The 14981-nt window shown below is 38.1% G+C and overlaps 1 protein-coding gene across 1 annotated transcript in view; it reads right to left on the minus strand.

The window, feature by feature from the left end:
• Positions 1-3665: 3665 nt before the first annotated feature.
• Positions 3666-14981, minus strand: part of LOC132111519 (E3 ubiquitin-protein ligase pellino homolog 1) — a 31361-nt gene continuing 20045 nt past the window's right edge. The window contains exons 2-7 of the mRNA XM_059518891.1: positions 11200-11402; positions 8844-8973; positions 7567-7668; positions 7142-7339; positions 6431-6619; positions 3666-4354 (exon numbers count right to left, since the gene is read on the minus strand). Of these exons, the coding sequence (XP_059374874.1) occupies positions 3776-4354; positions 6431-6619; positions 7142-7339; positions 7567-7668; positions 8844-8973; positions 11200-11279 (1278 nt within the window). The 5' untranslated portion in view covers positions 11280-11402 and the 3' untranslated portion in view covers positions 3666-3775. The remainder of the gene's footprint in view (positions 4355-6430; positions 6620-7141; positions 7340-7566; positions 7669-8843; positions 8974-11199; positions 11403-14981) is intronic.

The following is a 14981-nucleotide window of genomic DNA, read 5'->3' on the forward strand; positions in this document are numbered from 1 at the left end:
AAGAAAAAAGCTATTCCTCAAGAAAGGTCACATAGAGTCACGTCTGAGCTTTGCCAAAACGCACCCTGAAGATTCGGAGGCTGATGAGACTAAAATTGAATTATTTGGCCTCGACACCAAACTATATGTCTGGCGGAAATCCAATCTAGCTCACCATCCAAATAACAGCATTCCTCCAGTAAAGCAATGGAGGTGGTGATGTCCTGTTCTGGGGGTTTCTCTGCAGCAGGGACTGGAACACTTGTCAGGATAGAAGGAAAAATTGATTCAAATTCTTGAGGAAAATCTGCTGCCCTGTGCCAGAAAGTTGTCAAGGGGAAGAAGGTTTACCTTCCAACATGACAATGACCCAAAGCACACAGCAAAACTGACAAACAGTGATTGAAGGAGAAAAAGATGAATGTCCTTGCATGGCCTAGACAGAGCCCAGTCTTAAACCACTGAAAATCTGTGGATTGACTTCAAGACCGCAGTCCACAAATGGTCACCATCAAATTGAAATGAACTTGAGCAGTTCTGCAAGAGACAAATCCCAACAGACTAAAGATTGAAATTAAAACAAAAGGTGGTTCAACAAAATAATGACACAAGGGGGTGATCCTTTTTCCAACTGTGATTATTTATTTATTTATTTTCGGGCATGTTGGTGTTATATCTTTTACTTTGATGTTATAAGTTGCACTGATTAAATACAGCTTGATAAAACAACTTTGCCCATTTTATCATTTCATGCTACAAAGCAACAAAATGTGATTTTAAAGGGGGTGATTCTTGTATATTACTTAAAAGAAACAATCCTTGAGGACAGAAATTAATTAATAAAAATAAAGGTTTGAGTCAGTCTTGGCCTCAGGTGTCCATGAGAAGATAAAATAACACCCAAAATCTTTCAACATGCTTTTTACATTTTTATTTGTTTAAAGTTGGTACAAAATGGTAGATCAGAAACATTCTCAGCATTTGCCTTTATGCATTCTGATTTAAAAAAAAAAAAAAACACACATTCTCTCTCTCTCACATACACACACACACACTAGGATCATGCAGACAGGTTAGACTAAAGTGTCAAAGATCTCAAACAGACAGGAAATCAAAAGAAAAAAGCCCTTTACACACGCCGTCTCTACAGAGACAAACGAGCGATGCCCTTAAAAAGACAAATGTGTCTAACAAATCGAACGTGTTTGCTAAATATTTGGAAAACAATACTCAAAGGAGATTTATTTTGCAAATGAAGCATCCACAAAAAAAAACAGACAGTATTACAGGTGAGGGGTTATTATGTCTGTGGCGTGATTAAGCTTCGTATTCACTCATAGCACTTTGAGCAGGGTAAGGTCTAGATCTCCACACAACCAAACAGACCCCAGATCAGCTGTCGGGTTTTGAAATACTTCATGAACACATGCCCTGGTGGTCAGGATGGAGGAAGGTCCCTGAGGTGAAACCTGCACCAGTAGATCATCTCTGGAAGCTGAGCTTTGGACTCCTCGGGCAGAGAATCCACTTCACACTAATTGCTGGGATTCTCGACCCTTCAGACTCAACGTATGCTCTCCAGATTCTTACATGTAACACAGTACAGCACATTTAACATTCGCACAGTACATACGACAGCATGTACATGAAATCAAACCATCAAAAACATCATTACAAATTCAAATATATTATCATACTCATACACACATATACATACACACAGCCCTAAAATTTGCTGAAAAAACAAAAAAAACTAATCATCTCAAATACGTTCAAACTAACTTTTTTCCATAGTACAAAAAAACAATGTTTAAAATAATGTCAAAGCTGTTCTTTTCCATAGAGTTAAAGTGGACCTTTGTGAGGAATAGACTGACATTTATGTTTTTATCATGTCAATTAAAACATTCTTCACTTTGTATTTTATGGGAAAGAGCAGCTTGGACTAATGTAAGCATCTTCTTCTGTGTTCCACAGAATAAGTCATAAATGACCCTGAACCACATAAACCAGTCTTAAGTCGCTGGGGTATATTTTTAGCAATAGCAAAAAAAAATAAAAAACCGTTGTATAGGTCAAAATTATACATTTTTCTTTTCAAAGGCAATTTTTTCAGTATTTAGATTTTTTTTCAACCATACATCAATGGAAAGCTTATTTATTCCGCTTTCAGATGCTGTATAAATCTCAATTTAAAACAAAATTGACAGGTTTTATGGTCCACGGTCACATATGGTTTTCAAAAAACATACACTACTGTTTAAAAGTTTGAGGTCGGTAGGATTTTTTAAATGTTTTTGACATTTTATGTTTACCCAAGCCGCAATTATGTGATTACATTTTTATATATTTCATATTTTAAATGTAATTTCTTCCTGTGATGGCAAAGCTGAATTTTCAGCAGCCATTTACTCCAGTCTTCAATGTCACGATTCTTCAGAAATCATTCTAATATGCTGATTTGGTTCTCAGGAAACATTTCTTATTGTTAATGTTGAAAGCAATTAACTAAATACATTATCTCACTCTCTCTCTCGCTCTATATATAAATATATGAAATCTTACTGACCCCAAACTTTGAATGGCCATTTAAGTATTAACTCTTTAGTTTCTTGCACACAGGGGGAGTGTCATTTATTTTGAAAATATTGTTTAATATCTAATTTTAAACATAAGGAGAAAATGACCCTTTCTACTGTAATCAAGCTCAGCTGTTAAATAGAAAACAATCACACCTCAATTTGCAAATTAAGAGAGACTAAAACTGACCTATAAAGGAGGTAAAGGATTTTTCCAGAGGTTAGTGCTGCTTTTTGCACAACGGATGGAAAATACTTCCCAGTGTCTTCAAAGTATCCAAACAAGGGCAGTCATCTACACAGAAAAGGCTCAAACAGGAAACGGATCTTAAGACACTTAAGCACACACGCTTTTGCAGCTTTGCAAAGTCACTGAAAGGGCATGAGGTTTTGGCCTGTGCTTAAAGGGAGGTGAAGATTTTTAGGCCTCTTGAGCTTCCTGGAGTTCATTTCTCTGAGCATGACCTTATTGGTTCACTATTGCAAAGAAGATTTCACTCACACAATCATACGTGAGAACAAATGAGGAAAAATCTGAATGCTATAGCGAAGCCTATAATGGAAAAGACAATAAAGAGAAAACAAAAAACAGCTACATAGAACTTAACTCCCCAAAAACACACCTATACATTTTTTTTAAATCTTTGATAAACATTGATAGAGTATAAATAAAAAAAAGCATTAAGTTTTTAAGTTAGACATGGCAAACAGTTATCTGGAATCTAAATGTAGTTGCTGCTCTGAATTATTGAATAAACTGAGTACAGATAGACTTACAGATAGTCTGTAAGCTCATTCCTAACATACTTGGATGGTGTATTGCCTCTTTAATGCTGAGTATTACTGCTAGCAAATAAACACTGTACATGTCACCATCTGTAATGGCCACGCCCACCACTTCAAATGACAAGCAGAGCCACCCAATCAGAACGCTCAAATGTGGGTTTGCATGTGCTCTGCTGTTCTGAAGAGGTCTATTCCTTTTTATTTTTTAGCTTTTATAAACTTATTTGAAAAAATATATTTTTGTTTTTCTCTGTATTCAAAAAAGCAGTAAAAAGGTAACTTACAAACCAGAAAGCAAGGGGGAAAAAAACAGTCTGAGAGCACTGAAAATGCCATCTTTATAAAATCAAATTATAGGAACAACAGAAAGAAATGCTTGGCTAATGTTTGTCAAATAGGTTACTGGGGTAAAAGGACACATGCAGGTGTACTTAGTCCACGGGCCCCTGGAAGATCAGTCTGATGTACCCCTGCTCACCGCTGAGCTGTTGGGCACAGAAAGGGCAGGCAGCATGGAAGGTGTGCGTTCCGTGAGGAAGAGGGATTTGACTCCAATACACCACTGTTTTTTCTGAGCACACGTGACCGCATGGGCTGAACGCATGAGTAGGAGGGGCCGCATCGAGATAAAACCCTGCCTCACAGCCCAGCCACAGAGGCACGTATGGCCCACGAGCGCGGCACATGGGACATTCCCGCTCACGGCCCTCCCTTCCGTCTCGCTCTGCATCACGGTTACCCCAGTTGTGGTATCCGTGAACATGACCGCAGTTTAGGTAGACCCAGGGTTGCTTCTCATCCACTATGTCCTTCCGCCTCATGCTGGGGAAGGCGAGGGTGTTGAAACCCACGGGGCACTGGGGACGAGCAGCATTCAGCTCTTGCCGGAGCGCCTCCAGGTGTTTGACAGTGGGAGTGCGGGAAAGCCCTTCAGCAGTACGCCACAAAAGAGTCGCTCCACAGAGATCAATGAGAGAGCCGTCCACTAACTCTTGAGTCTCATTCTCCACCTAAACCGAGAGAGAAAGAGACAAATGAGAAAAGGGAAGAAGATTTAATTAAAAATAGAGTCCACATTCATGCTTTAATCATATGATGCATGATTAAAGCAAAACAAAAGGCAGATCTTATCAGAAGATGCAGTGCAGGAAGTTTGCCTGCAGGGGGAGTAAAGGACCAACATTCGCTGTACAGTACATTCATTCATTCATTATAAAAAGAGCCCAAAAAAAAGACAATAATATAACCATTTACTGCTTAAATATGTTGTATGTGATGCATACATACATAACATGTGCAAAACACCCCCCCATGATTCAGGCATTCATCCAAGAATTATATATAATTCATGGTTGCGACATATTTGACCCTTTAGTTTGACCTTCACCATATTGTTCAGTTAGTCTCACACACACAGCTGTATGGACACCGTGTGAATTGTGCAGTGTCTGAGCTGTCTTCTGTGAAGGTCATGAAGTACAAGTGCAAATACACTGTATTTGAGCATGCATGCATGGAGGTTGCGGTTTTCTTTGCCCTCAAAGTTTAAAGGACCCATAATACGTTATGTATACAGCACTGAATATCACGTAATGTATACAAATGAGGACATAACGGAAATGCTAGATAGGACAAAAGAAAATACATTAATTATAATTTCATTGAATAATTCAATTCAATAATTGAATTTAAATTAAAACATTTAATAACAACAATTTAATTTTAATTTGTTTTTTTTTATATATATATCCTATTCACACAGAATATTAACAATTCTAAAATATTTCACCAGTTTAAGATCAGCAAGAACAGTAATCCCAAAGGTTTATTAAGTGAAAAAGTGAAAGTGACGTGACATTCAGCCAAGTATGGTGACCCATACTCAGAATTTGTGCTCTGCATTTAACCCATCCGAAGTGCACACACACAGAGCAGTGAACACACACACACACACACACACACTGTGAGCACACACCCGGAGCAGTGGGCAGCCATTTATGGTGCGGCACCCAGGGAGCAGTTGGGGGTTCGATGCCTTGCTCAAGGGCACCTAAGTCGTGGTATTGAGGGTGGAGAGAGAACAGTACATGCACTCTCCCCACCCACAATTCCTGCCAGCCCGAGACTCGAACTCACAACCTTTCGATTGGGAGTCCGACTCTCTAACCATTAGGCCACGACTTCCCTTAAATGCAAAAACAAATTAAAAACACACACACACACATATATATGTGTGTGTGTGTGTGTGTGTGTGTGTATAGTAACAATGTAAAAGCCTTTACGGTCACTTTCGATCAATTTAATGCATTTTTGCTCAATAAAAGCATTTGATTCTTAAGTATATGAGTATTTGAATATATGAGTACTTTTGGACAGTAATTCTTCTATAACTTATATTGACAATAAAAAAAATTGCTAGAATCTCCTGACTTGAGAATTGAATGGTAAAATTAGATCTAGTTGTGCACACTGGTGGAATTGGTTCAGCATTAAAAGTGCCAACAGACAAAATGTTATGTCCCAGTTTCTGAACTACTTGACTGTTTCAACAGCGTCAGGCCAGAATTTGAGCAGTTGGGCTATAACTCGATCTGTTCTGAGTCAGTAAAGCTGAACATCTGTGGCAACCCAGCACTGAGGCAGCATGACAACCATGTTTAGACAGCACTGAGCCATCAGCAGGACGACTCGGGAGCAGGCCATGAACAGCAATCAGGAGCGTGTTTGTTCTGCCTGTGAAAACCCAGATTATTGGGGGTCTTGGAGAGCATGTGTATCAAGAGAGTTTGTGAACAAGAATACATAAGCAGTTTGATTTGTGTTCTTCACTGTGCATATCTAGGAGTCTTTACAGGCCTCTTATTTGTCCAGACAACCACTGAAGATGATGACTTGTTATGAGCACAGGAGGAAAGTGTTGAGAGCAGTAGCTCTCATTGGACCTCCTGTCTGACGCACTTAACAGATCAACTCCAGATCATCTTACAGCTTTGTGTTACACCGGACAGGGCAAAGTGGTCTCGCCTGGGCTGTTACTGTGGCAACAAATGATGCTACATTTAAATACACAACATCTGCACACTAACCATTTTCCCCCTCTGCTGAGCCGACCGTGTCTCTCTCAGAGTGAACACGTTTCCACAAACTGAAATCTCTCTCCACACACCAGGTTTGGAGTCCTCTGTGAAACCATGGCGAGGATGCATTACCAACACACCGTTTGTAGTCAGACCGTCCATCTGTCCATCAGATGTCTTCCACTTTGCTGCTTTCTCCTGTAAGCCAAAAAAATGTTATTAGCATTTTATTGAATAATTAAAGAGTTAGCTCACCTGAAAATTAAAACTGTCAACATTTACTATGATCTTCCAAGCCTGAATGACCGACATTCTTCTGCTTGAATAGAAGATATTTTAAAAGAACATTGGGAACCAAACACTGGAGCCCAATGACTTCCATTGTGCGGAAAAAGACATTACTCAAAATATCTTAATCTTTCCCAAAAGAAAATTAGTCATATGGTATTGGACAGGTATGAAAATTTGTAAATGACCGCAGGATTTTTAATAAATGTTAAAATCACTATTTTAGGTAGATGATACAACATTCAATTGCTTCAGAAAGAGAATACCTGTGCATTTAAATCTGTTCAGATTCCAGATCTGATTTCATTATAGATTTGTATATATTTGGCCAAACATCAGTTGTTTATGCTGCTTAAAAGCAGTGCTAATTTCTCAGGTCAAATCACCCACTGTCTTTACATAAGATGAAGTCAAACTTCCTCGCTATCTCACCCCGAGGAAGATGTTCTTGGAGGAGTCGAATCCGGCGGCGTAGATGTGGGCGGTGTAAGGGGGCGTTCGCTGACATATGATACGGCATGCGAAGCGAGATATGGTGCTCTGAACTGACTGAGTGTCAGAATTACTTTGACTCCCAGGAACCGTGTCGGTCACCACAAAATCTATTGGACTTTCAGTTGAGCGGCCAATCTGAGATGCAGAGAGAAATTAATCCTCAAACACTGCAGAGAAACTGCTAAGCTTACATCACTGTACACAATTACAGAAACAGAATCAAAGAAGATGCTAGTGCCATCTCTTTTCTGCTTAGTGACGGCATTATTTCAGGCTGACACTGAGTAGTAAGATTAATGGATGGTTTTGAACAGTCCAAGTAGTAGTCCTAAAGGACAGCTTAGTCAGCAGTGAGTCGGTACCTGAAACATGTCTGTATTGCTGTCTTGAGTGTACTCCACCACCACTGTCTGTACACGGGACAACGTGTAGGAAATACTGTGCTGATCCTTGTTACTTATGGCCTAAAAAAAGAAAGAGAAATAATAAAATAACATGCTGACATCAAGATTCACTAGTTAACCACCACCTAAAATAAAATAAATTAAAACACTCACCCCTTAATCTTACTGCCATAAATTAATATATTATATGGCTTTAAATATCTTTTATATCTCTTTTTTATGTTAATATACTCGAAGTAAATGAGTAATAAAGTGCTTTTATTTATAAAATAAATTAAAAATGAATTAAAAAACATATATACAGGTATGCATGCACTATTTGCAGATTTGAAAAAAAGCTGGGCAGCACATAATAGTCGAAAAGACTGTGGAATCAAGCTGAGAGCTTTTTGTGTGTAAATGTGTGTTTTTATGAACTAGCCACATAGTGGTCATTCATGACCTCAACATTATCCAGATGTGTGATTGGACACACCCTGTTCCAATACAGCTCAAGCCCACCTAGCTTTTACAATTCAAAACTTGCCCAGAACCAAAATGACACTGGAGCTGCTGATGTTTTTTAAAGGATTCTTAGGAAAACATTCCAGGATTTTTCTCCATATAATGAACTTCACTGGTGCTCAACAGTTTGAACTTCCAAATTGCAGTTTCAGTGCAGTTTTAAAGGGCTCAACACGATCCAAGCTGAGGAATAAGGGTCTTATATAATGAAACAAACAGTCATTTTCTTAATGTTTTTTAACCACAAATGCTAGTCTTACACTAGCTCCTTTCCAATGTGACTATGTAATGTTTGAGGTAAAGCTAATTGAAAGACGAGCATTTGTGGTAAAAAAAAAAAAAAGGACCCTTTATTTCTTTTGAGAAAATGACAGATCATTTCGCTAGATTAGACACTTACTCCTCGGCTGGGACCGTGTTGAGCCCTTTGAGGCTGCAATGAAACTGAAATTTGGTTGTTGAGCCTGTTGAGCACCATTGAGATCCATTATTTGAAAAAAAAAAATCCTGGAATGTTTTCCTCAAAATCCTTAATTTCTTTGTGACTGAAAAAAAAAAGTCATGAATATCTTGATGAATAGATGACAGGTTGGTGAGTAAATTATCAGGAAATTCTGGAAGTGAACTACTCCTTAAGATAGTCCTGTGTAATGCCTACAGTAGGTGGAGGATTTGTTTATGTGTTGTGTGTGTGTCTGTGTGTGTGTGTGTGTGTCTGTGTGTGTGTGTACCTTGGCAGCCTGTGGGGTGCAGGCTACGTGTACAGTGCTGGGTTTGACTCCATTGGATTTGGGTCTTTTGAAGAGCGCAAATCTGCTCTTCCTTCTACCCCGGTCCCCGTTGGGTAGAGAGCCATTATACCTGCATAAAGAGAGTGAGAAATTCTACTGAAAACACCTGCAATCAACACTTACTCCACCACTAACTAAGCCACAGGCAACAGATGGTGAACAAAAGATAAAAAAAAAAAAAACATAAATAAAGCCTTTATGGAAGATATTCGATCCAGTGCTTTTCTAAGGAAAAGTAGACAGTCATTTAGGTTGTCTAAAACCAAAATCTAACCAAAACCAAATTTCGCACAAAAACCATTCCAGAGTCACAAAGTTTATTATCATCTCTTCATAAAATATATCTTTAGGTGAGATGACATACTGGACCTGACACAACCTCATAGCAAGTTTGTATGGTTAAAAGCCTGATAACTTCTTTTGTCATGAAGCCTAATATGAGTAATGCAATCATGTGCAGGTGGCCAGTATCCACAGAGACAGGACTGAGCAGGGTTAGAAACACAGTAACCAGGTTTCCATCCAAAGTTGCAAATTTTACTTATGCACAAAATTGAACATTTAAATACTGCATAAAAACATTTGCGAATAAGCACCGTTTCCATCCAATGAGTCAAAAGAGAACAAAATCGTCACTTCCTGGTAGAACTGGCACTAGGCTATACATCACAATAGTGATAATCAATGTCACTACATCCTACATTCATATGAGGTCTGAAATTCAATTCAAATCTGATTTATGGAAATGTGTCTTGGCCTGGATAATCAAGTCGTATTTCAAGTTTCTTTCGTAATGGAGTACGCGACATGTAACATCACACACAAAGTGCAGAATTGTCCACAACTGACTGAATTCACTCAATCCACACGTTGTCAAATTTTGAACAACAGTGTATCTTCTGCTGTGTGCCTCAGCAGGAGAGCCATCCTCTTCGGTTTGCCATCATTTTGTTCCACAATGTCATCAACTGTCTCATGCTGTAATGCTGACCATTATCATTATTAAAAGAACCAATAAACTAAATGAGTTTGCAGAAGGAATGCATTGACGCTGTTGAATGCATTCTCAACATATTTTGGCAAACCCACATTTTCACAATGTACTCTATAAACAAGCAAAACAACCTGACCGATTGTGCTTGTTTCTCTTGAGGCTTTCCTTATAAAATTACACTCCCATTTTATGGACATAAGACAAATGCAATTAAGACATCTGGGGTTTCCCACTAGGTGTCATCTTCAGCTTGAGTAAATCTGAAAAAGCCTTATGTCCCTTACGGCAGAGACTTTCTATGATGATCTCAAAAACTGATGTGTCGAGGGGAAAAAACAATGTTAATGAACAGTGAGTCAGCATGGAGGGAATTTCATGGACATGATGTATGTACACACACGAAAACCGAGCAGGGTATTTCCACAGCAGCATTTTCTCATCTGCATTCCTTCCTTCAGAAAACACAGAGAGAGAGAGAGAAAAAAAAAAGAGAGAGAGAGAAAAAGAGAGAGAGAGAAAGAAAGAGAGAGAGCGAGATCAATAGATAGACAGACAGGGAGAGAGGGAGAGGTGTAGATGAAGGAAGTCTTTCAGTGTCAGCTGTTGCTGGGAGGAGAGAGTGAAAAGCACAGGGAAAACAAGGTGCTGGAAAATGAGCCATCTCATTAGAAGACTGACTCATGCAGCAGCAGTGTGTGTGTGTGTGTGTGTGTGTGTGTGTGTGGTCAAATAAGCTCAACAGTGCTCTGTCAGAGCTAGAAGCTCGGTAACCAAACTTACGTAATGCAAATATAATTACCAAAATATCCAAGAGGATTATTTTCTGTCACTGCAAAGATGAAAATCTAAACTAAACGTTTTTTGTTAATGGAGAACTACTAGTTATTATTATATTACTTATATCTATGTACTAAATACTAACAAACTAATAAATGTAGAGACATTTCACTGAAAAATATGATAATTTTACATAAAATTACAACACTAACATTTAAAGCCACCTTAATTTCTGCATTTTCAAATGCAAAACAATCAAACTTTTATTTACAATTAAACTTTTCCTGAATGCATGTTAAAGTGAACTAAACTAAACAGATGCAGAGATGTCCATATGGAAGCCCTTACATTTTGCCCACAGTGAAACAACAACAGAAACATATAAAACCTTCATGCCATTTGACTCGATTTTCAGAAACACAAACACTCGCATGCGAAGTTGTCACTGAGCATTGCAAACTATTAACTCTGGTACGACAGATGCTGCTTCCTGCTGACCCAAGGTCAAAGGCCAGAAGGTCTTACCCGAGCACGATGAGTTCTCCATATTTGACTGGCACTTTGGTTGACGATGTGGAGATGTTTTCCTGGTCGGGGGAGAACATGGATGCAGTGTGTGGGGGGGAGGGGGGTTCTTCTCGCTCCCAATGTGAACGCAACACAACCACACACACTCAGCTCTCAGCTCTGTCTCCTCTTCATCACCATCATCCTCATCCTCATCATCACTAAAAAACAGAGAAAGAAACCTGTAAGAAAACTGTAAAATGACTATTTTTAGTGATGCTTTTACCTTGCGTATCATTTAGGTAAGTAAACGACAGGAAGGAATTATACAATTTTACACCACTTAAACTTCAGTGTTGTTCAGTGTCCTATATTCTACAGTTTTGACCACACACTTCTCTATAGTAACCTGACTTACAGTACAGTTTGTGCTCTCAGACATGATATTAAAGTTGCTAAAAAGATCTAAAGGGCAAATAAAGAAAGATGGTGAGAAGCTAAACCCAAACATTTAGACACAAACCCATGCAGCTTAACACCTAGAAAACCAGTCAAAATAACCCAATAATCACTGTTAAAAACATCTAAATAAATGATCTTGCACAATTACCTTTTCTATACAGAATGGTTTCCATATCATAATGGTCTCTTCCTCAAGTGAAAATGGATTTTAAAACCACTCAACCATAAAGAAACCATACAGTATGAATTGAGACTGTCTAGGTCCAGCCCACTGGTGCACTGGGAAACCTGGCCACATTTTCATGTTACAACATGTACGGAGGTACAATAAATCACTCAACTGATGTTTCCTGTCGGGCATTGCGGACCAAGTGAGGTCAGTGGAACTGGTGTGTTACTGAGTAAATATATGTACCAGCAAATACCAGTAAATATCTTATCCTGACAAATTTTATTCAACAAGAAAAACGAAATAAAAGTTAAAATAATGAATAAATGAAACAAAAATAGTACAAAAAAATGATAAAATTAACAATATACACAATTATTACAAAAAATATAACATTATAATAAAAAAACTAAAATCAATAAACAATAAATAAAATAATTATGAAATATATAAAATAAAATTGAAAAATGTAGGACTGAACGTGATATTATACATCAAGAATTGATTGGTAGGTGAAAAGGGTTACATACTACAATGGTGCCAGATCATATGCAGGTTTGTTAAAATAATGTCTAAATAGCTATTTGGCTACTGTTAAACTATTTACAACAGAAAATAAAAGCCAAACAGTACAAACAAACAGTATTTTCTTTTGAGAAACATGCAATCAGGCTGTGTATTGCATAAAAGGTTTCCATGTTCATCTATTTTCATTACATTCTTACAAAATTATTCAAAATATGAACAGGAATGTGAAATTAATTACATGGGTTCATGGTTTTTCCATGTTGGCTTTAACATTGCCAACTTGTATATATATAAGAGCTCGGACTCTTCATGTCCATCTTCTCATTCTTTGTTCCTAAAAAGCGACGCCAGCTACTCTGGGGATTCAAACCCTCATCCCTTCATCCAGACAGTCTTCTTTATTCAGACCTTCCTCCCACAGCAATCCCTGTCCCATATATCAGACTGTTGCTACGGGCTTAAACTGTGTGCCTTAGTGCTGTACTTTAGTCACTTACTTTAAGGGTGTAGTAAAGAATGTGGCCATAGAGTTCCTGAATAATACTTTAAAAAGGGATACGAGTGTTAATGGATCACATGCATAAACTGCACTCATAAATTCCTCACAGCCATACAAAATCAACACCTGCCTAGAGCTGAAACAACGAATCGATTTAATCGATTAAAATCGATTATTAAAATAGTTGTCAACTACTTTAGTCATCGATTCGTTGCTAAATAACTTTTATTTGCCGTAAGAGGCTCATTTCGTGCATATTTCAAATCTGCGGTGACCAAAGTGTGGCAGTAATGAGCCACCGGAGGTTTTACTCAGCCAGTACAGCAGGAGAAGTAGCGAATAGCCAATAGCTGGCCTCGTTTTATGTCACGTGCTTCCCGAACAGCGTCTCTGCAGCATTCACCGTGATGTGGGAGTGCTTTACTTTGAGCCTTCAAAAAAGAAGAGTAACCTGTAAACTCTGCACTACTGAACTGTTTAAGGGGACGTTTACATATCGCGTCATTTGCGCGCTCAAGTTCGTTATTTCCAACACCGCACCGAATCGAGTTAAAACATTTCAACTTTTCAGAATGCCGCAAGCGCACCGCGGGTCATGTGACAATTACTAACCAATCAGCTTCATCCTTTCCCGTAACAACGTTAAAAGCTCAGTCAAGATGAAAGGAACAGCTGATCATAGTATATGGATTTCCATTTTTAAATAAATTTAGTAGCAGAGCTACTGCAAGCGATTTTTTGAGCTGCAAATCCATTTATCCTTTGCTGAAATTTCCGCGTCTTCAAGGAGAGAGCACGTCATGGTTGCTTAGCAAAGGCAGACGCCTCAGGGGCGCTTCTGCCCGAGCGCTTTGGAAAGAAGGAGAAAGCGGTGCGCCTAGCGTTTTCCACGCGTTTTAGGCGCGATTTGTGAACGGCCCCTAAGACTTTCATTTGTGCAGATTCTCCAGTACAATGTTGTTTGCAAATGTTTAGTCGTAAAAGCTGATAACATTGCTTTTTAACAGTTAACATTTAAAGCTTTACAAACATGTTCTGTAATCAGTTTGTCGTTTACCAGTTCAAAATTCAGTCGTGCAGCCTAATTATGACTGAATGAGAGAGGTAAATGTTTAAAGATATTTGAAATGCACTTTTTTTCTAAGTATTCACTGCTCTTTTTCACACAGCAGGTTTTTTGTGTTTGTCCAATTTTTTTTTCTGGACAACCTTCTGATGGATTTTACTTTAAATTGTGAGTTCCATTCAGGTTTCATGCCATTGGCACTTTTTTCGAAGGATTGTTTACAATTTCACAGCAAAAGCTATAAAGCTGTTTCCCAGTAAATAATAAAATACAATGCACTGCAATTTTATTCTGTTTTATCCTTATTCTTCGTGAAAATATGTTCTGAAAGATTCCTTAATAAGCTTTGTTCAGGATGTTAAACTACTTTAGGAGCTCTAAGGACTGCCATGGTGAAAACATTATTTGAAATCTACTTGTGAAATTTGCTAGATTATGGGTCAGTGTTCTGATTGCAGAAGAGTTCGACAAAGGATTACTAACACAATAAAACAACTCCAGGTATATTTTTGATGAGGATATGACAGTGCAAAATGGTTAAAATCTCTTAAAAATCTATGCTGAAGGATAAAGACCATTTATTAATAATTTACTTGGGGAAAAAATGGAAAAAACTAAAATATAAGTACATAAACCGATTAATCGAAAAAATAATCGACAGATTAATCGATTATCAAAATAATCGTTAGATGCAGCCCTACACCTGCCCCATACACACAATCCTGATAACACCGTCAAAGCATGTGTTGATGAACTAATGATGAACAAAAGCAGCACGAAGCAACTTACCACTCGGGCAATCACACAGCATATAATTCCTGAATTGTTTAAACACTGGAAGAGATGTTGAAGAAATTTAGGACTATAGCAGTCACACGACTTAAAAGGTTTCAGTGTGCACAATTTCTAACTTTATTCTGAGTATGCAAATAGTCTAATCTCAAAACACTTATTTTGATTTTTTTAAAAAATGTCTGGCTAACTAATCTGCATGTCTAACTAACAAGTGAGCACAGAACAGGAAGTCAGTGCTGATGATACAGAGTGAAAATAAAGAGGTGTCTTAAGTGGCAACA

Source organism: Carassius carassius, chromosome 31, assembly GCF_963082965.1.
Source record: "Carassius carassius chromosome 31, fCarCar2.1, whole genome shotgun sequence".
Taxonomy (NCBI): domain Eukaryota; kingdom Metazoa; phylum Chordata; class Actinopteri; order Cypriniformes; family Cyprinidae; genus Carassius; species Carassius carassius.